This window comes from Orcinus orca, chromosome 5 (genome assembly GCF_937001465.1).
Source record: "Orcinus orca chromosome 5, mOrcOrc1.1, whole genome shotgun sequence".
In the NCBI taxonomy this organism is placed as follows: Eukaryota; Metazoa; Chordata; class Mammalia; order Artiodactyla; family Delphinidae; genus Orcinus; species Orcinus orca.
Genome location: NC_064563.1, coordinates 56,492,136 through 56,516,122, shown reverse-complemented (window position 1 = coordinate 56,516,122; position 23,987 = coordinate 56,492,136). Strand labels below are relative to the sequence as shown.

Here is a 23,987-nt window from a genome sequence, read left to right as displayed (position 1 = left end):
TGAATAATTTCATTACCTTTTATATTAAATATTAAAACCAACCCTAGCTGTCTTTTGTCAAGTAATTTATGAATATTTATAGAATTTACTGAAAATATCAAAAATTTTGCTTCAGAATCAGCAAGCATAGAACAATGAGTGAAACAAAGCAAAGCAAAACAAAACAATTCAAAACAAAACTATCACATATTTCATGGATTAATGGGGGGGAAAAAAGAAATTTCTTACCGAGTACCCCAAGTCGATAGTTGACTGTGATGACGATCACATTGCCATAACTTGCCAAGACACTCCCATCATATAAATTTCCAGTCCCTTCCATATATGAGCCACCATGGATATACACCATCACTGGTTTGGGACCCCCACTGTCCCGAATATCTGAAAAACAAATGGTTGGCAATTGTTCTTATCCTCAACATGCATAATGAAGCAGAGAATACATTTTCCATTTTAGGGACAAGAGGGAATGATTTTAACATAGTTCCTTAAATTACTGTCTTTGTTAAAGTGTTTCTTAAGCAACTTATGTTAAGATCTATTGCAGAAAAGAGCAATAGATATCCATTGTTTTCTACCTAAAATTTTGTTAAATATCATAAACTGAATTACAAAACTTGGACAAATTGGAAGTAGGTGTGAATTTCAGTGCTTTTTTTTTAATTGATTCCTGATGTGACAGTAGAATCAAAAGAAATAATAGAATGATAATGATTCTTAAAACTTCGTTTTACAAATGTTATAAACTTCATATGGAATTTATGAACCATAAACTAAGTACAATGGTATCACTGCTACTATGAATAAAACACTGTTTTTCCATTTCTTAATTACTGTAAAGATATGTACTGAATGCATCATAATTACATGGAATAACTTATGCTCCAATTTGAGAACATAATTACAACACTGTGCTATAGAAGTTGCAAGAAGTTTCATTTAACTATTCAAGTACTGTCAGATGAATGTTTAGGCAATAGAGTCCAAACATCTATATTTCTGTCTTTGTTACATTTAGGGGACTTTCATTTAAATGATATTTTTCAGTTCAGTCCAGGTCTTCTGCTCACTCCAATTACCCTTACCCTTTGGAAGAAGAAAACAGATTAACTTATTTTTTACCCTCTTTTTGTAAATATTCTACTCTTCTTAGCCCCACTTTGGCTCTAAGATTTTGTCATACAGATTTGAGACAGAATACAGCTAAATCCAAGTGCAAAATGCTAAAGTTTAGGGTGATGTTAAAGTGATTTCTACAGCTCTAAATTTTAATCAAATGTATGTGCTTTTCTAAGATACTTTACCCTGATTATGCAGTTTCAACAAGGGTCTAGAAATAATACATAAGGGAAACATAGGATAATTATAATTGGTATTAAAAGATACTAATTTCTAGAGATAAAAATGCTAAACAGTATATTGGTGAACATGGTTTTAACTATTATGTAGATTGAAGTATTATATGTGTACATGTATCTATATGATTATGAATATAAACATACCTAAAACATTACCATTAGATAATGGTCGATGATCTCTTCTGCCCACAATTGAAACAAAATTACATCGTGTATTATCTTTCTTTTATGACAATATTAAAAGTGTCATTTAAAAGTATGGCTTTGTTCCTTTGCTTTTGACATTTTTTATCAGACAAATCTCCTACATCATAACAACTGAGGTTTCAACTTTCAGAATGGACTAACATGATATAAACTCATTGAAAAAACTGGTGATAATTTAGAGGCTGCTTTACATTTCTTGTAAAAAAGATGACTAGTATAAATGCTTCCATTTTTCTACTATAATAATAAAGTGATTTCCTTCAATGAAAATCATTTTAAGATCAGGAATTGTAGCTCAACTTGTTTGTCCAGATTTTCAAGTTGGGGAAATAGCTAATTGCAGAATTTAGGACTTTAAAAAAAAAGACTACTTTATGTTTGACTTAGTATTTAATATCAGTGTATAAATTTATCAAAATCTCCCCCTCTCCCTGTGAGGGTGTACCTGAGAAGAGTGTCTAATTTTTTAACTGGTGAGATGAGGATACTTTGACATTCACCAGACTCAGCTACATTTAGTGAAAAAAAAACCTAAATTTATTTTCTCCTTAAATCGTTGGGAGGGAAAATGATATTCACTCATTTGTAAGATCTGGGGGCTTGTGGAGATGTTAGGCTTACAGAGAGAAAACAATTCTTCTGAAATTGTCAAACTCTCCTCCTTAAACGCCTGTTCGCTGCACACAGTTTTAGCGTGTTTTTCTAGTATGTCTGGCACTGAAAAAGCAATAATAAATTATTAAACTGAAGCCATTAACTGACTGTTCACAGCAGACTCTGTGCTCTTCTAATTGTATGCTTGGAGGTAGCACAGAGGGAGGCTGTTTCAGAATTCTTCTTTAATTAAAATTACATAGAATTACAAAGCACCAACTGTGAACAGTAATGAAATCTTGGTAGAATCGTTCTGTTCACCTGGAAAACAATGCAGGCACACATTGGGAAGACCTGCCATATTTTATACCTAATAACAGAATGAAGTGGACTTTGTCAGGAAACACTGAAAATACAATAATAGATGCTAGGAGCAATTTTGAGTGGTATATCTCTATTTTTCTTTGAAAATTAGATTTGAAAAGATTACTGATTGTTTGGGCTGATTCTAATTTCCAATTTGTCTTCCCAAACTTCTCAATGATTTCAAATTTGCCTAAGAACTTAGTGTGTCCAGCAGTTCTTTTCCAGAATGTTTTATAAAATTCTAATGCTGTGTTCTGAACAGTATTTCTTTTTGCTTGAAGTAACCCTGAAGTTAATGCTGTATGGTGTATTAATTGCCAAAATAGGTACAATTTTTGTACATAACAACTCAATATTGCTAATAAAGCTTGGAAAATGCCATATTTATATTACAGAGCAATTAGAATTATTTGATAATGTTTTATCAGAGTGGTCAACCTTAGACTTTACTTTTGATAGTGTTTTATCATAAGTTCTATCTTAGACTTTACTTTTTTTCATAGTCTACAGCTCTTTTTTTTTTTTTTTTTTTTTTTTCCGGTACGCGGGACTTTCACTGTTGTGGCCTCTCCCGTTGCGGAGCACAGGCTCCGGACGCGCAGGCTCAGCGGCCATGGCTCACAGGCCCAGCCGCTCTGCGGCATGAGGGATCCTCCCAGACCGGGGCACGAACCCGTGTCGCCTGCATCGGCAGGCGGACTCTCAACCACTGCGCCACCAGGGAAGCACTACAGCTCATTTTTGATGTAAATATAATAGTAAATTGTTTAAATATGATAAATATAATATCATAATAATATAACAATAAATGTAAATAGTTTAAATTATATCTCTATTTACTTTGATTTTAAAAAGAACCAGACCTCTATAAGTGAAATTGATATATCATATAGCCTACCATTGAATGCTATCTGCTAATGCCATCATTTTAATAACAAAATTTCGGGTGGCCACTGTGTCTTAGTTCAAATATATTAGATGTAGTGGCTTATAATGAATTTATTAGAGCCATGTTGTCCCTCTAAACCTTGTCTCATATTTTCCCTTAGAAATAAAGTAGATTTTACCTAAGATATCTGAGTTTGCCTAAACTAGCTGCTACTGACCTTACTAAAATCAAAAGAATACCCAAAGACTAAAACACTAGTTCAGGTTTAGTAAAACTACAAATATTCCTAAAGCATGTTTATATTTTCTGTTATTTGCAATGTTTTAAAGCTTTGCTAAGCATCTAGGTCTCTGAAAAAAGTGGGAAGATAAAAGAGAAATACTACACTGATGATTATTTTTCTTCTAAAATTTTTATGGTAAGAAAGTATTTAAGATTTTCAAGTTAAAAAATAATAAACTGGAATCTGAGTAGACATCTTGATTTTTAACTTTAGTAACTTTTTATCTTTCTGATAAACCAAAAATTTAAGCCAATGTAGCAAGTGCCAACAGCTCTAGAGCAGTTAATGTGGATTTATTTTTGCCTGACAACCTATGTTTGAAGTCATAATTCCCTTTAATAGTCCTAGTGAATTCATGTGCCCCAATGTTCATTGCAGCACTGTTTACAGTGGCCAGGTCACGGGGGCAACCTAGATGCCCATCGACAGATGAATGGATGGGAGGAATGTGGCACACATATACAATGGAATATTACTCGGCCATGGAAAGGAATGAGATTGGATCATTTGTAGAGACGTGGTGGATCTGGAGACTGTCATGCAAGGTGGGGTGGGTCAGAGAGAGAAAGACGAATATCATGTATTGACGCATATATGTGGAACCTAGAAAAATGGTACAGATGAACCGGTTTTCAGGGCAGAAATGGAGACACAGATGTAGAGAACAAACGTATGGACACCAAGTGGGGAAAGTGGCGGGGCGGGGTTGGTGGTGGTGGGATGAATTGGGAGATTGGGATTGACATGTATACACTACTATGTATAAAATGGATAACTAACAAGAACGTGCTATATTAAAAAAAATAAAATAAAATTCAAAAAAAAAATAGTCCTAGTGAATAATTATTAGTCACATAACTCCTTAAACATGTTTACTGGTTTCTCTTTCATTAAAGGACTCATGAAGTTTTTAATTGCCCATAATTTTGAGTTTTGGAGCAGTTAGCAGTTTTTAAATTGTGGGGTATTGCCTCAGTTAAATCTTTCCCTGATACATTTAAAGATATTTCAAGATTTTTTTTGCCCCCTACTCATTTGATGAACCTCAGCTATTATTCAGGACCAGCAAAAGAATATAGAAGTGTTGGATAAATCTGCGTTTGTTAAACTGGACTTATGATCAAAAGTACAATTTTTAGTTAAAAAATATACAAAAATCTACAAGAGTAACTTTTAAAAAGCTCTATATAGGATAGAAAATTGCATTTGAATATTGAAAAATTAAGGTATTCCCAGCACAGTTTAAAAAATTAAATATTTCTTAAATTCCCAAAATAAATTGGTAGAAACCTAGGATTTTGCTTTGACCCATTTTTAATCACTTCAGATTAGTCTTTCTGAAACTAGGGAAAAAGCCAATAAAATATGCAGCTCTTATGATTATTATTAAAATTTGATACAATTGTGTTTGGCCTAAAAGTGGCAAAAAATAATGGCAAAAACACAAATGAGAATTAGAAGTAAAGAACAGTGCTCCACTGAGAAGCTTTGGATGAGTTTAAGTGAATGAGGGGCGCGCCCCAGTCAATGTCTCAGGTAGCCTCTGAATACAGTGTTGAGACAAAAAGCTAGAAATCAAGTAAAAGAGTTGGGCTATCAGGAAACAATGGACAATCCCATATAAATGACCAGATAACTAGACTTCTGACTGAAGTAAAAGGAGTAGTTTATCAAGTAGTTTAAATCTGTTGCTTTATCTAATAATGCTGATTCAAGATTTGAAACAAATTAAATGTGAAAATCGGCCTCGGTTTTCATTCACCCTCACATCAACAGAAAAATTTTCAAACAAATTCAACAGAAGATGCTCAGACTTTTCTATGAAGGTTTTTGTCTGGAGGGTATTTGAATTTATCCTTCTTGTCTTCTAAACAATTACCCAAATAACACAGAGGAATTGACAGAACTTGAATTGAACTGCTTTGACTCTACACTTTTGAGCATTTAAATATATTTATTGATTTGATAACTCTTATGATGACTGGCTTAGTACGTAACCTAAATACTACCTGCCAATTTAAGTAGGGGTTGAGGATATTTTTAATGGCTATTTAAAAATGTTACACGTGCTTCAAAATAGGTCTCTGAGATATATTCATGTTTATAGGGCTTAGCTCACTGTGGTTGCTCAGAGGTATCATCTGTAAACATGTAAATATCTCACTTAATGCTGTTTTACCAAAAAAAAAAAAAGCATATTAAATCAGCAATCAAAATATTTTTAAAACAGGAAAATGATGTATACTAACCTTGTGAGTACACACTAAGAATTCAGGAAGTCTTAGGTATTATTTAGATAACAAATGTCTAAGAGTTAAGGATTTTCAGAGGGTTCAACAAATCTCAAAGCCCCCAAGTGGCAGCACTCTTCATAGGGAGAGCACTAGGAACAAAAACCCATGTCCTCAAAGTGAATAAATGTCTTTGATGTTTTAATACTTCAGATTTCCAACAACGTTAAAAACAATCACAATTTGCATTTTGATATTATGTCTATTTTTAGCTATTTCGCATTCAAAATGACAATCTTGTGCAGCTATAATGATTTATTTCAACTATTAATGACTGTATTGTATTTAATCTTTAATCCACTGGTGGTGTTCATGATAAATGAATTTTTAATCAAATGTCATAAATTTCATTTAATCAGAAGAATTCTTAAATGTTATAAATATATTAACACTCAATATAATTTTTAAGCTTTTAATACTTTACTTCTATAATTTAATTTTCTACTATGAAGTAGTTTATTAAATATATATATCTTAATGAAAACAGTTAAGGATGCATTCATTCATAGTTGTACCTCATGGAACTAGCATGTCTACTGACTTGCTTGTGGATTATTTTATTTTGGAAAATCTTTCTTACCATATTATTAATATCCTTATGAGATTTAATTGCCAGGGTTCTGGGAATTATTTTTAAGCCTGAGATTACATTAATTATCTCTATAAGAATCATAACTAGGATGGTATTAAAAAAAAACTAATTGGAGCCAAAATGAACTGAAAGAATTAACGGTCCTCTCTAGACACTCCATTTAATACCAGGTAAAGGTACACAATGGAATGAGAAATATCAAATCAATCTAGTGAGTACTTACATTTACAGAGTATGTCAGAATTGTATGTCATAAGAAAGTTGGAAAGAGAAAAGAATTTTGTTATTAGTACAGTAGGAAAAAATTATTACTTATAGTTGGCAACAATTTGAAATTCAGAATATTTTCATTTGTCAATCTCAAAATTACGTGCCTTTGAAATTAAGGGATATCCATCTAATCTTCTCAGGGTACTTAAGTGGTTGCATAATGTTTACTACAGTTATATAAATAGGTGTAATATCCTTCATATCTATACGATTTCATTTATTTATGTGATATTTAAGCACATCAACAGAAAACAGTATTTTTTTAATCTAAATTATACTGCTCAAGAAACACTTTATTTCAGTCTTTAGCTTGTCCTTCATTTTATTGGGTGTGGGTTTTTTTAAACAAATATCAAATGTAAAAATGAAACATTTTGATATTGGGTAAAATATTTACATAGATTAGAAAACATGCAAAATGGGTACAGAGAGACTACAGGGGAGAGATTGTTAGTTCAGAGAATATGGACAAGTTTCAGTCAAAATGTGGGATGAAACATATCAAAAGTCAGTTCAAGAAAACAAAAAAATGCCCCCTTTTTAAAAGGTTGTAATGGTTGGCATCAAAAGCAAAACTTAACACTCATTTTTTAAAAAATTAAAAATGCGTATTTATATGTAACAACAAGCAAGAAGACAAAACACATCAAAAACGGGAATTAAAAACAACTCTTCAAAAAAAGACAAGAAGTAAAAAAATAGAAAGGGGTGGAAAAAGTGATTGAGGCCCTTGTCATGCAAATAGATTTGGTGGAAAAAAATACCTTCATCTTCAGCACCGTCATTATCACCTAAATCATCTGTCTGTTTCTTTGTAAGGGGACCTAGGATTGAGAACGGAGAAATGGAGGGGAAAAAAAAAGACAATTCAAGAATAAACAAGACTGAGGGGAAAAAAATAAATGTAAATACCAAAATTCTCAAGGATATTTCCAAAAAAGAGTGGGAAAGTGGTTACATCAAAGTTGATTACCTATTTTGTTTAAGAAAAAATACCCTTTCCCTAAAATATCTCATAGAAGATTTGGTTTGTGAATATATCCAGCATAAAAAAATACGTTATGGTTTGAAACTCAAGTCATAAGCAAAGGAAATGATTTTTTTTTAAATACCCACTGCATACAAAAAAAGTAAACAGTTTTATTAGATGAAAGAACTTAATTTATTCAGTGTCTTTTCTAATCTGAATTGGAGACAACAATAAAGAAAGTAGGCCAAACTCATTCTTTAATTTGGGACAGTATAATAGCATTAGGGAAAACAGAGATACGAAAAATTTTAGGCTTCTTTTTTCTTTTTTCTTCTGTTTTTTTTGTAAAAGCATTAACACTTAAGTTTTATACATTTTTATATCATACATTTTTCAAAACTGTGACTTTTTAAAATTACTTGTCATTATACAAATATTTCCCCATGTGTTTTGATTAAATATTAACTGTGGATTTAAGAAATTTCAACTTGCACAAATGTATGAATAAATAATCTCATCACTTGGTAGAGCAAAGGTACCACTGTAGAAGTTGGTGTTTAGCAATTAAGGTAGTTACAGAGTCAGGGCTTATATTTCATAATCAATTTAGAAATATAATGGAATTATGCCCTAGTGCAATTCCATGCCCAGTATAGTTATTTATAATGGGATCATATTTTAGGATAATAATTGTATTAAAATACTGTGGATGTTTAATAAATGTTTTATTATTCTTAACCACACTAATTTGCTAAGAATAAAGGCACACACCAAAGGGGAAGTCACAGGCCATATGAAAGTAATTTTAAGTGTCACATGATTGACATATTCAGTGTACAAAAAAGCAGGTGAAGCCCTGCATTTCACAACCATTTAATTTGTATGGCATTTCATAATCCTCATGCAAAAAGCAATCATTACAAACACATAACACTCAAGTTAAAAGACAGACAACCACATAACGGTAAGCAAGAGAATTTTGTCATGCATAAAATAATAGTTATAGAAAAAGGAAGGAAAAAAAGGGCTGAAAGTCATATGTTGATTTCAATAATATAAATAGTAAAGAAGCAGGCATTAACTCTAAGCACACTTCATAGGGAAGGATTGTTAAACATTTTGAGAAAGATTTCGAACTCTTCTCAGCGATTACTATGCATTATGTTTGTAATTCAAAACTACACCTAATATCACAGTCTTCAAAGAATTCAAGAACACCATCCCAGAAAACAGAAGGAAAATATGAGATATAGATGAGTTTCGTCAGCTCAGAGAGACAGCCTTGAAAAACAGTAATAACTGGCAAAGATCTAAAGATTGGAAATGGAGAAATTGATGATGTAACTGAAGGGACCCATTGACTACTTGATTGTAAGGTCATAGTTTCAAGGCCATTCCAAATACAGACAGAGGAGCTGTACACAGTAAGTTAAATGATATATTTCACAGTTCTGCAAGCAATCATTCCATTAAGAAAAAACCTAGATGAAAGCAATAGTTTATCATTAGCACTCAGTTGCAAGTTCACAGAAATCTACATTTCTTGAATATGACCCTGTTTAAATGCAGAAAGTATCTCAGTATTATTTAATGTTCATGCAACAATGTTGCTGCATTTCTGAAAAATAAAAAAAAATAAATTTAAATTTAAAAATTGCTGTATCAGAACTATATTTGAAATATTTCCAATTTTAAAATATCATGTAAAATATTAGACTTAGAAAAATTTTAATTTTTCTGTAATTACCTAAAGGAGTAAATGGACAAACCTCAACAAAAATATTTTCTTGCATTTTTATTTTCAAGGATACTATATAAAAATTATGGTTTTATTTACTAGTTAACGACACACATTAAGTGGTAGTTATTTATTGCTGCCAAAACCACACCTGTTTTCCAATTTTAGTTAAATTACTTAATTTGCTTGACTCTTGGCTATATTAGGAAACTGTTAATGTGAGCTCAAGTTTTTCTTTGCTGAATTGTTAGTTCAATAATTTTTGGAGACAAATGTAAACCTATCACAATTAAATTAAGTGTGGGGCTTTATAAGGTGTCTCTTGGATGATTATCTTTATTTCTCCTCCTAGGGTAGCCAAGGCAATTTACATGACTCCCTTCTTTGGGAAATCATTCAGGTTCTACAGACAAGAGCCAATAGTTTTACATACTTTGTACACATACAGAATTGTTAGCTCTTGGTCTTCATGAGATGGGACAGTAACAGAATCTTTATTAACATATGATCTCCCAGTTGTTTGCATGGGGAACATAGATCTCAGTTGCTATTTGACTCTGGGTCTGCATTAGTAGATAAACCATGGAAATGATACTGTATATACGAGAATTTTTCTGTGAAGGGAATGGTTGAACCAGCCTTTTGCTACATTATTTATTATCACCTTCCCTATTCAGAAAGCTGCATGCCTCTAACTGATGTGGGATAATGATTACATACATACACTATATAGAACATCCTTTACTGTAGCAAATCGGAAGGGTTAGAAACAGATTACAGATATTGCTTCAGCATCATGAGTAGATGAGGGCATCATTACCCTAGGGAAGGATAAAGTCACTCTCCCAGCTAAAGAATTTCATTTATTGAATACTATAGGTTTTATTTAAAACCTTATTATTGGATGATATTAAATTGTTCCCACATTATGGGTTCCAGCAGTACTTTAGTGAGTCAAGCATAGCTGGGTTTTCTTAACATCAAGAATTTTTTACACATCTGATTTTTTGAAGGTTACCTGGGAAAAAGAGGACTGATAACAGTTTTCCCACCAAAAAAAAAAAAAGATTATAAAAAGAAAGAAAGCAGATTTCCTTTATGTCGTGTGCCTAAAGAAACTGAGAATACATATCTGAGAGGTTTTGGGTTGCAAATTGAGAAACTAATTCAACATTGGTTTCCCTGAGGAAGCCTCAGTAGAGTAAACATATGTTTGTGGATTACAGAAACATCCCTATATGATCTCAAGATTCATTATTCCCAGGCTGGAAAGAAAACCATTGCCTTGATCTCCCTTCTTTCAAGGATATTAGCAACTCTGGCTCATTTTTCTTTTCTTTTAATCTATTACTGTTGATATAATTACTGATGTTAAAAAATTTTAAGCAGAAATAAAATATCGTAAGGGGTAACTGTCATTAATTTTCTTATGAAAATTAGGCAACCACTATTTAGATTATGTATTCCTGCAAGTTGATCAACATGATTTCCCTAAAGGGTAAAACATTTATCCGTCATAATAAATAACAATCATTATCAACATTCCAACCACAGCTTATGATTCTTTTAAACTACAGATAGTGCATCTTCAATACCAGCAGTTTAAAGGGGTATCTTAAATCACCAAAATATAAAGCAAATGAGTCCTCTAAAACCTGAGTGTAGAAGTGATTTATCCTATCTTGAAACACTATAGGGTCTGTCCTCCTTGAGGAACTCACACATAACTCTTATTAAGAGTTAATAAGAAAGTGGACCTCATGTCTTTTTGAAAGAGAGTGAGAGTAAATACTATATTTTATATCTCCTAAGGGCAACAAATAGATTCAGTGGTGAAACAACAGTACTACGAAAGGTAAAGGGACTCCTAACCATGAACTTTGAACTCACTTAAATCTAAAATAGTTCCTTTGCTATTAACATAAGTATAATTCAAAGTTATCAGCCTTTACAAAAGATGTATGATGCATTCTTACATTTCAGAATCTGACCATAGTGCCTTTTACTTTTTCAAAAAGGAATAAAAATACCAGCATTTCTCTGTAGTTAACTGGAGAATAATTACGAGCTTCGAAATAATTACTATCCACCCACATTAATGCTGCTTCTTATCATTCCCTTTGATGAAAGTCTAATATACTTTAGGTCTCACCTACATTAGAACTGATTATAAATTCCTTCATTACAGGTTCAATTCAGCAGAAATTTTCCGTACTTTGTGTCACACATATCTGCCCAAAAAGGCAAGTAGGTTGAGGGTATCATTAGCTCCCGACTTAGAAAGCTGTCCATGAGAATATGTGTCCTTCTTAAGAGAATATGTCTTTGAAATTTTTAGGATTATTGAGAGCTCCAGGCTCCAGTGAGTCCCATTGGGATAAATGGCGAGCCCTGGCTAATGACACTGCTATACTCTTTCCCCACCCTCTTTACCCAACAGCCTTTGAGGTAAACTGACTCTAAAGGATTCCTAAGGCAGTTTCCACAGAATGGGAAATTTTAAGGATGTTACCATTGTGGTTCTGGAACAACTGGAAGCAGGCTAAATCTTTTCTTTACCCAACAGTCTTTGAGGTAAACTGACTCTGAAGGATTCCTAAGGCAGTTTCCACAGAATGGGAAAATTTAAGGATGCTACCATTGTTGTTCTGGAACAACTGGAAGCAGGCTAAATCTTTTCAGGGATGTTCTTAGGACAAATTTATTTATAAAACTAAGGTCAAAGATGTAAAAATCTAACTATGTCTGAAGAACATATGGAGGGCAATACCAGAATTTGATCCATTTTAGATAAAAATAGCAGTATATTACTGTATCTGATTGTTTTCCAAACTGATAAACATTAAAATACAATGACTTTAAGAAATCAAATATCACAACAATTGGTGTCATTGCAAAGGTATTAAATTTTACCCATTGAAATTTAGTCGATTTTATATAACTGCGATACACACCTCTTAAGAATGGAGAAATGCGTGAAAGAAACTGATTTGGAATAATAATTAATTTGATACTACTGTATTACTTAAAGTTATCACCCTTCTTAAACTATCAATTATACGAACATATATCAAAAAATCATGGCTGGAAAATAACTTTCTTTCCTGAAAATTTTTCAATTTAAAAGACAACATCTTTGAATAATGTCATAAATCTACATTATGATAAAATTAAAATGTAAAGCAAACAGCTGTGCTGAGATACTGGAAGCAAACTTTGGAACAATTGATAGTTTTCAAAGAATCCATACCTGTGTGAATTTTGGTGGCACTAGCATGTCATTCATGACTTTTGAGTATCTTTTAGGTGAGCTGACTATTTAGGCTAGTGGTTCATATGTACACATGCTATGGAAACTGGCATCCAAGGGTATGAAAGCAGCAGGCATGCTTTATGTTTATCTTTGTGTTGGAAGAAAATGCCAGTATGAACACAAAACATATTCCCTCCCTTCCTTTAGAGGAAGAACACAGTAGAAAACATGACTCTTGGGAAAAACAGAATCTGATGTTAAAATCTAGAAAGAGGGGAAGAAAAATCTTTTTGGTCCAGTATACTAAGAAGACCTTATTTATATTTATATGAAAAACAAGTTTTATCTTCATAAAATTACCCTGATTACAACACTTTGAAGTCAAAAGCAATCCTGTCTAAAATAAAAATTATAGGATCTGGGGAAAATTTTTTTAACTAGATAAAAAGTAACTAAAATAGGTTAATCCCTAATCTGAGCATCACCAAATTTGCACATGCTCATTATTTTTTATATTTGTTTGATTTTTTTAAAACATGCAGATGCAGTATTTTTATAGCTTGAAGAATGTCAGAATAATGTTCCCTTCCCATCTGGAGCAGCCTGGCTGTATGCTATATAAACCCTTCAGTACTTTGTGAAGATACACTCTCCACTGCCCTGGCTTTCCACATATTATCCAGAGATGTACCTGGAGTATGGTGAGGACACAAGTGCCACCAGATGCTCAGCACTATCTCAACAAGGCTAGAAGATTGAGATAGCATCAATAGTCCAACCTCCCTGTCACGGCTGCCAGTATTCAGTCATCTAGTCATTCAACAAATGCATATTATGCTAGGTCCTTAGGATACAGTGGGGGAAAAAAGCAAGACACTTGTCTGCATGAAAATTAATTTTGTTGGAGAAAGAAACACTAAACAAATAATCACACACATAAACACATACAAATTGTGTTAAGGATATTAAGTCTTGATGTTACCAGAGGTTATACAAAGGGACCTGGTTGAGCCCAGGCAGTCTTCATTGAATGAGTGTAATGTAGCCTGAAGAGTGAAGGATAAGTGAGTACTAAGCAAAAAAGGAGGCTGCAGATGGGTAGGCAGGGTGTGAAGAAGATGCCAGACAGAAAACAATGACGTGTGCAAAGGCTTAAAATGAGAGGGAGCCTGAAGGTCACTGTGGCTGCCATATGGGGAGTAGGAGAGAGAGTAGTGTGTGGTGAGAATGAAGAGATAGACAGGCATCATTCAGAGCATGCAGCTCCTCTAGCCTGGGGATTTTTGTCTTAATCCTAAAAGCAATAGGAAGCCATTTAAAAGGTTTAAGCACAGACTGATAAACTCTGCCCTATCTGAATCTTAAACAGAAAATTAGAAAGAGGCAAAGTCATTAGAAGAAATATGGCGGAGGATATTTTATACAGAGGTTTTGCATTATATTTTTATCAGATGAGCATAGCTTTATTAGAAGAAATTAGATCAGGAAAAAGAGCCTACAATGTCTTATTCTATTTTTGTTTGCAAATAAAATGAATGTCACCAAAATGTAAAATCTAAGACTCCAGCATATCTGAGATTTTATAAATATTTTAAAGTTTTCTATTAAACACATATTTAGATCTATTTTGCCTGAGAATTAACATATCCTAACTATTCTTATATTCATAGAAAAATATAGTCCACAAGCTATTTCTGCTTGGATATCTCACTCCTATCTCAGTATAACAGGGATGCCCAGCATGTCCACCTCAAAACCAGTTTTACCTCCCAACACAGGTTTTGCTTTCATAGGTATAACGCTTCCCTGTTTCTAAACTATACATGTGGAAATAATCTTGAACCATTCCTTCTTCCTCCCTTTTGCCTTAGCCAGATTTCATAAATTTTCCAAGAGAAATTTTGTTCTTGTCACCCTCTCCCCAAACTGTCTATTTTTAACCTGGTCTGTGGCCACAGTTACCATATGCCTGAATTATTACAGTAGTCTTGTAGTTGCTCCCACGATCATCCAGACTCTAGACTGTCTCTCAAGCCATTTTGTATTCTATAAGTTTTTGAAGTAGTAGATTATAATAGTGGTGAACCCAAAGAGAAAAGGATTTAATAATCATCATCAGCTAAAATGTACACACATTCAACTCCTTCTAAGACTAAAACTGAAAGCACTCCAAGGGAATGGGAATGCAAAAGTATATACAACAATCTTGTACTGTGAGATTTAAAATAGCTATAAAGACAGATGAAAACTAAATATAGTTTAGCACTCATTTTGATGCTTTAGAAATTCATGAGCAAAAATAAGATTTTTTAAAATTCAAAATAGAAACAAATCATGTAAAATATTTTTTAAAATACAGTTCAGATTAGTGTTCATTAAACACCACTTTCATTGTTTCACTACTCTATTTAAAAACCTTTACTATCTCCTTATTCTGTATTATCTTAGACTAAATGCCCCAGACTGAACCATAAGACCCTCTCTACTGTTTCCAGATTTTATCTTTTCATTCCACTGAAAAGATACAAAATACATTGTATCTGAATTCTAACAAACATTTAAAGAAGAGCTAATACCAATTCTTTGTAAACTCTTCCAAAAAATAGAAGATGAGGGAGTGCTTCAAGATTCATATTACGAGGCCAGCATTACTCTGATATGAAAGCCAGACAAACACACTACAAGAAAAGAAAATTACAGGCAATATCCCTGATGAACACAGAGGCAAAAATCCTGAAGAAAATGTTAGCAAACCAAATTCATTACAAATACATTATCATTCAAATACATTAATGGAATCATATGCCATGATTGAATGGGATTTATTCCAGGGATGCAAGGATGGTTCAACACTTGCAAATCAATGTGAAAACACCACATTAATAAAATGAAGGATAAAAATCAAGGATCATTGATTAGGAAAAGCATTTGGAAAACTTCAACATCTTTTTGTAAAACAAAACAAAAAAAAATGCTTTCAACAAACTCTGTATAGAGGGAAGGTATCTCAACTTAATAAGGGTCATATATGACAGACGAATGTAAAGCTGAAATCATATTCAATGGTGAAATGCTGAAAGCTTTTCCTCTAAGATCAGAAACCAGAAAAGGAAGCTCACTTTCACCACTTTTCCTCAACATAGTACTAGAAGTCCTATCCAAAAGAATTAGGCAAGAAGAAGAAATGAAATGTATCCATCAGACAGGAAGAAGCAAAATTGTCTCTATTTGCAGATGATCTGATATTATATATAGAAATTTTTAAAGATTCCACCAAAAAAAAAACCTGTTAAAACTAATAAACTATTTCAGTAAAGTTGCAGGATACAAAATCAATATACAAAAATCAGCTGTGTTTATATAACAATGAAATATCAGAAAGAGAATTTATGAAAACAATCCCACAAGTAATGCCATCAAAAAGATTAAAATTCTTAGGAATAGATTTAACCAAGGAGGCAAAACATTTGTACACTGAAAATTATGAGACATTGATGAAAGAAACTGAAGAGGACACAAATAAATGGAAAGATATTCCATGTTCACAAGTTGAAAGAATTAATATTGTTAAAATGCCCATACTACCCAAAGGGATCTACAGATTGAGTGCAATCCTTATCAAAATTCTGGTGACATTCTTCACAGAAATAGAACAAGTAATCCTAAAATTTGTATGGAACCCACAAGGTTCCAAATAGCCCAAGCAATTTTGAGAAAGAAGAACAAAGCTAGAGGCATCACACATCCTGATTACAAACTATATTACAGAGCTATAGAAATCAAAACAGTATGGTCCATAAACCCATGCATATATGGTCAATTAATTTTCAAAAAAGAAGCCAAGAATATACAATGGGGAAATGATAGCTTCTTTAATAAATGGTGTTGGGAAAACTGGACAGCCACATGCAAAAGACTGAAACAGAACCCCATCTTACACCATACACAAAACAACTCAAAATGCATTAAAGACTTGAATATAAAACATTAAAACTCCTAGAAGAAAGCCTAGAGGGTGAGCTCCTTAACGTTGGTTCTGAATTTACCAAAAGCAACACGACAAAAGCAAAAATAAACAAGTGGGACCACATCAAACTGAAAAGCTCTTCACAGAAAAGGAAACCATCAACAAAATCAAAAGGCAACCTATGGAACCTATGGAGAAAACATTTGCAAACAACATATCCAATAGGGGGTTAATACCTTAAAATGCATAAGCAACATGTTCGACTCTGTAGGAAAAAACACAATTTAAAAATTCAGGACCTGAATATATATTTTTCCAAAGAAGACCTCCAAATGATAAACAGGTACATGAAAAGGTGTTTAGCATCACTAATCATCAGGTAAATGTAAGTCAAAACCACAATTAGATATCACCTCACATCTCTTAGGATGTCTCTTATCAAAAAGACAAGAGATTGGGCTTCCCTGGTGGCGCAGTGGTTGAGAGTCCGCCTGCCGATGCAGGGGACACGGGTTCGTGCCCCGATCCGGGAAGATCCCACATGCCGCGGAGCGGCTGGGCCCGTGAGCCATGGCCGCTGAGCCTGCGCGTCCGGAGCCTGTGCTCCGCAACGGGAGAGGCCACAACAGTGAGAGGCCCGCGTACCACAAAAAACAAACAAACAAACAAGACAAGAGATAACAAATGCTGGAGAGGATGTGCAGAAAAGGGAACACCTGTACACTGTCGGTGGCAATGTAAACTGGTACAGCCAATATAGAAACAGTATGGAGGTTTCTCAAAAAGTTAAAGATTGAAGTACCATATGATTTAGCAATCCCACTTCTAAGTATATACCCAAAGGAAATGAAATTATTATCTCAAAGAGATATCTGTACTTCCATATTTATAGCAGCATTATCCACAATAGCCAAAGTGTGGAAACCACCTAAGTGTCCATCAACAGATGAATGGATAAAGAAAATGTAGCATATACACACACAATAAAATATTATTCAGCCTTAGAAAAGAAGGAAATCCCCTCATTTGCAGTAACATGGATGAACCTGGAGGGCATTATGCTAAGTGAAGCAAAACAGACAAAGAAAGACAAATAGACAAATATTGCATGGTATCAATTGATATGTGGAACTCATAGAAACAGTAGAAAAATAAGTGGTAGGGTCTGGGGAGTGGGGAAAATAGAGAGTGGTTGGTAAAAGGGTAAAAACTTTCAGTTATAAGATGGATAAGGTCTGAGGATCTAAGGCATAACATGGTGACTATAGCTATAGTTGATAACACTGTACTGTATAATTGAAATTTGCTAAGAGAGCAGAGCTTAAATGTTCTTACCAAAAATCATATGTGAGGAAAAAACAAACAATAAAAACAGAATACTTCTTTTTCCAGTGTGAGTCTTATCACTGTTGTACAGAAGAGAGCTCTCACACTCACACCTTGTGTGTTTTATACCATAGAGTTAATTCATTAAAGTTCTAATTATAATCAACTCAGAGAGGAGGAAAAGAGATGGATAATCATGGGTATCTCCTCTAGAGTAATGTGTAAAAATTTTTACACCGAAAAAAAGGAGTACTACGGTGTGTTTCAGCCTCAAGTGCTGTCTTCAGGATATGAACTAGAGGTAGTTCTATACTCCTCAGCAAGACCTGATTGTGAAAATACCTTAATTCCTCGACCTGACTACATTCTATCTCCAGAAGTGAGATAAATAAATTGAACAAGTAATTATGAAGTTCCAGTTATTAAGTTCCTATTATCCAAGTGGGTCTCATTGAGAAATAAGCCAGTGAAGACAAGCCCTCAAATGCTAAAGTCCTGAGGAAGCCAGGCTAGTGATGAGTGTGTGTTCCTGAGATGACTTCTTGAGTTTCCAGTCTCACACATGCCCGTCCTTGTTAAACATCTGTGATCCTCAGTGAACCAGTTTTATCCTCTTTCTACTCCATGCACTCCTTTCCACACGGGTTGTCTCTCTCTTACCATGCAAGTGGAAATCTGCTGGGGACACAATTCTGTGCTCCTTCTCACCTGACACAGTAAATGTAAAGCTTACACTAGATACTACAGAAACACTTTTGAATCCAGTGATCATACATGCCCAGATTCATAGGGCAGACACTAGAGCTGGAAGGGGCCCTGCTGAGTGACTATCAAACCCTCTCACTTCACAGGTCCTGAAGAAAATAAGAGTGTGAAATGACTTTGCCTAGCCCCAGAGCTAGTCAAAAGTAGAGCCAGGTCTAGATCTCAAATTTCTTATCTAGTTAGCTCCTTTACAATAAGTCACATGGCAATAAAAGACAAGCAGAGAAATAGAAAAACTGGGTGTGGAAGTATCTGATGTAGTATAGATCTCTTCTAAATAAACCACAAACCAATAGACCTACCATAATTATATAACAACTATAAAGCCATTAGTATTCCCCTAATCAGCATTTTATTTAGAAGTCACAGAAATGCCTTTAAATAGAAAACCAGAAAAATATCAAAAACAAGGCAACAGACTAGGAAAGACAAAGAGCATAGGGTTTAAATCAAATAAGTAATACAAGTCAAGAGGAACAGTTTCCCAGTAGTGCATATTATTAAACTGATTTGTTTATGGAATAATTTAAGTGTGGACAAATTAAAGTCAACTTGACTTAAAAGAAGAACAAGAATAGCTAGGGCTAAAGTATGGCCATATAGGCCAATGAAATAGTGAAATTCTTGCACAGATTAGCAAATTACTTTTGCCCAGAACCCTGTACTCTAGGACCTAAGATGCTTTGGCTTTAGTCCCTTCCCCAGATGTCCTCACTGCAGCAGGTTTAAGAAACTAAAGGGTTCATGCCTGGCATAGCAGGGGGCTCCTAGCACCTAGCCACATTGCTAGGCTGATATTCCTTCTAACTAGACAATTTATATTTTTAATATTACCTCTGGATTAATCTCAAAGACATTTCCAAACCCAGAAGTCTATGACTCTAAAATGTATTCCCTAAAATATATATTAATACTTCTTGATATTGCCACTACGTTGTAATGGGTTTGGAGATATATATATATCTCCAAACCTATACATATATATATATACACATATATATATGTTCGGATCCTGACTCATTCATGTTTGGACATGTTTTTTTAACTTCATAGATTCTTAGTAGCACAATGCTAACCCCCCTAAAAATATTGTTGTAATAATTATAAATGGCTAGGAAAGGGCTTAACATAGAGAAGTTTGGTTAAATTTTTGTCTGTCTTTCACTTCTCTCCTATCCATTGCCTCAAACCAAATTCTTAATATGCACATACACACACATACACACATACACACACACATACCTCCTATCATATCATGTACTAAAGAAAAAAGACTTAGAATTAGGTCATCCCTACTCAGCCATCTACTAGTTATGTGACTTTTGTAATGTTCTTACCCTCTGTATTACTGTTTCTTCAAATGTAAATTTGGACAGTGCCCACGGAACAGAACAGAACAGAATCCAGAAAGATTATGTTAAAGTACTTCTTCACCCAAGAACAATTTCCCTATTAGCTACACGTAGCTCCATATTTTGACAATGACCATCTGGCAGAAATAGTTTTCTGGATGAGCCATCAACTGAGTGTTTATCTTGTGTCTAACACATAATGGAATTTCATATAATTTTAATAGGCTAAGCCAAGCAATACAGCATAGTGATTAAAAGTAGAGGTTCTAGAATTATGCTACCTGGGTTCAAAGCCTGCCTCTGCTACTTAAAAGCTCTGTGATCTTAATTTATCTATTTCTCCATTTCTTGGTTTGTAAAATAAGGATATTAATAATGTTACTATCTATGGAGTTGTAATAAGAACTAAATTAGTCAATATATCAAATTGCTTACTTGATGCAATGTAATGGTCAATCAAAATATTAGCTATTGTAATGACATAGGTGGTATTAACTTCATTTAATAGTTTGGGAAATAGAGATGAATAAACTTGTTTAAGAAAGCATGCTATACTAACTACTCCACAGGGATTATCTCACTGACTCCTCACAACTATTCCAAATCCCAGAATTATTATTATTCCATTTACAGGTGAGTTGGAAGGGGAGTCCAGGGCTTAGAAAAATGAGAAATTTGTCCAGTATCTGTTTTCTAATAAGTAGGGAGCCAGGATGTGGAGCCAGATCTGTATTGTTCTGGAATTCATACCATCAGGATTATTCTGTGCCCCTGCGGAATATCACAAAAATGTCATTAAATTGCTTTCAGGGAGATCAATAGAATAGCAGTCAAAATCCAGGAGTGTCTCATTGGGAGACATATATATATATATATATATATATATATATATATATATATATATATATATATATATATATATATATATATATATATATATATATATATGAGACTCCCAACCCACTCAGAGTAAACTCTGCGGCTAATTTATTATATGGCATTAGGTGCATTAAAATGATGAAGAAAACAGTAAATGAATCATTTACAAATGTGGGAAAGTGGAAGATAAGATGTGCTGAGTAACTCTTCTATGGTATGAGGAAAGAGAAACAAGGTTGTATACCCAGGATTAAAACAATAAAGACATACGTGAGTACTGTGGTCTGCAGAAGGAATGGGTCTCATAGGGGCTTGTCCCTAACAGAGATGCTAAGTAAGCAGGAAATTAGCTTCATGCAAGCAAGGCAGCCTGGAAGAAGGCAGGAAGCATGATCTATTTAAATGGAGAACATCACATTTGAACCTGAGTCTGTTACTTCGTCCCAGCGGTATGGATCCCACAGGCACACTAGGGCCCAGATGGTGAAGCTGTAAGGCAATTGCGCTCACAGTAAGTACCCAGAGGAATTAGCGGCATGAGATGGCTCATCTCAAAATGACAGCTGTCAGATTCTGTAGTGAAAGAGCGCAAATTAGTAACAAAAGGCCTGGGTTCTAGGTTGAACTCTGCCACTTAACTAGGTGATAATCTGTGTGACATTGTTCAAGTTACTACACATCTCTAAGCCTCCCTTTCTTTAGCTGTAAAAAGGAAAAGACACTGCCTTCTAGCCATCTCAGGAGATTATTGTAGAATCAAATAAGATGATGGTTCTGAACATATTGTGAAAGACTTTTCACATGTAACGTGGGAGCTTTGTATTATTGGAATTAAGTGAAGTGGAAATAGTGGGGACTACCAGTTACAAAGGTCATGGCTATGACACAAAGAACTGACTGCATCACATGTTCAAAAGAAGAGTATTTGTATTATCTTAAAGAAGAAAGTCCATATATACTTAAAACAATTTTTTAAAAATTAAAATCCCCTTGCTTCCTATTACATGCCTATTAATAATACAAGTTCTGGAATCAGATTTCCTGTTGTTGCACCCTGGCTGCACTATCCTACCTGTTATCAGACTTTAGGCAAGTTACTTGATAACTCTGGCCCTTGACTTAACCATCTGTTAATTGGGAACAGAAATAACACCAAGCTCATACATTAAATGTAGTAATAGACCAGTCCCTGGAACATTTTAAGGACACACTAAATATTAAGAATTATTAATAAAACACAGTAAATGAAACATTAAAAAACTAGATTAATACTAGAACTGCACGAGAAAAAAATAGGTATTTTATGGTGTCTTTATAAAAGGTTCCAAATGTATTTAATATAACCATTACCCATTTAATTTTTAGTCATTATAGATTTGAAAATGATTACCAGCAAATGAGGATTAAAAAGTACTTTTTCATTTTTGGCAAAATGTCAGGTCTGAGTTTGTAGCATGAGGAAAAAAAAAAGAAAATTTAAAAGCAAAATGTCACAGCAATTCTTTATTTCCATTGTAATAATACTCATCAAGAAGTGAGTTCAGGTTTGGGACAAGCTAGCATTCTCATACTTTATCCAGTTAAGATGCCAAAAATTTTTGCAGAAAGGTTAACAATGATCTTCTGGATGACATTATGCTTTTAAATTATTTGAATATTAAAATATTATTGTTAATTCTATTACCAATTTGGATGTTCTAGCTTTATTTTTATAATGTGTAGCATTGCTTAAAAGGTGAAATTGCATTGTAAGAAGCGATTGCTTGAGGGTAACCCCACTCACAATGTGCCTTTAAGACACTCAGCTTAAGAATGTCTGTAATAGATGCAGAGAACAAACGTATGGACACCAAGGGGAGAAAACGGCAGGGGGGTGGGGGAGGGTGATGAGTTGGGTGATTGGGATTGACATGCATACACTGATGTGTATAAAATTGATGACTAATAAGAACCTGCTGTATAAAAAAATAAGTAAAATTAAATTAAAAAAAAAAGAATATCTGTAATAGGAAGCATGACCACTGAAAGCTTGCATTCTATCCTGTGCATGAACTGTATTTTGGGAAACCCATGAGCAAAATTAGCGTATTTGATCTTCAAAATATAAACATGCCATTTTAAAAGAGGCTTATCTCTCAAGTATTTAATGGTTACTGGATTATAAGAATCAATATAGGATAAGAGGTCCCATGCTTTATTGATTTCTCCTTCCTCTGATTTTCATTCTTCCCTTTAAGCCATTAAAATGCCTCGAATCAAGCTACTTTCTGTAAGATAGTTCAGAATAATAATATTTATCAAAAACAACATATTTAATAACTTATATTTTGCTACTGGCAGTCAAGATTTCCTTTGAAGAAAAAAAAATATGTTACCCATATAAATATAAACACTTTTATATTTAGTCTCCAGTATTTTTACAATGAAAACAAAAAGCACATTTTTCAAATATATGGAAATCACATTTGATTTTGTGAAATATTTCACATTTAGTTAAACAGCCATGTCACAAATATCACAGAATTTTTATTTTAATACAGAAAGCTCAAAACAGCTGTACTAAAATTTAAAGCAATAAAAAATATGCAGTTGACTTCAAGCAAGAGATGTGTTTCAAAAATTTGCACATGAATCAATGTTTGTAAATTTCAAAGACACTAAGAGATGCTGCATTGTTGAACACCCTGTGGTGAATTATTTGGATAAATAAATCCCTTTTATAAGAGAAAAATCACTCCAATGTGAGTTTTCTAAGTTACCATTCCTAGGTATTTTTCCTTTGAATAGGATTACATCTGAATTTATTTAGTATTAAAACTCACCTTTTCTGGAACACATTAAGAAACAGTATCTAATGTTTTAACTGCATAGGATCAGCGTTCATTTA

The 23,987-nt window shown here is 33.6% G+C and overlaps 1 protein-coding gene across 5 annotated transcripts in view; it reads right to left on the bottom strand.

Moving 5' to 3' along the window:
* The window catches only part of NLGN1 (neuroligin 1), an 886,910-nt gene that overhangs the window by 482,165 nt on the left and 380,758 nt on the right, over positions 1 to 23,987 (bottom strand). For 3 of the 5 annotated variants that reach the window (XM_049709777.1, XM_049709778.1, XM_049709776.1), the window contains exons 3-4: positions 7,615 to 7,674; positions 229 to 381 (exon numbers count right to left, since the gene is read on the bottom strand). In XM_049709777.1, the coding sequence (XP_049565734.1) occupies positions 229 to 381; positions 7,615 to 7,674 (213 nt within the window). The remainder of the gene's footprint in view (positions 1 to 228; positions 382 to 7,614; positions 7,675 to 23,987) is intronic. The other 2 variants (XM_049709779.1, XM_004270533.3) reach the window with 1 other exon arrangement.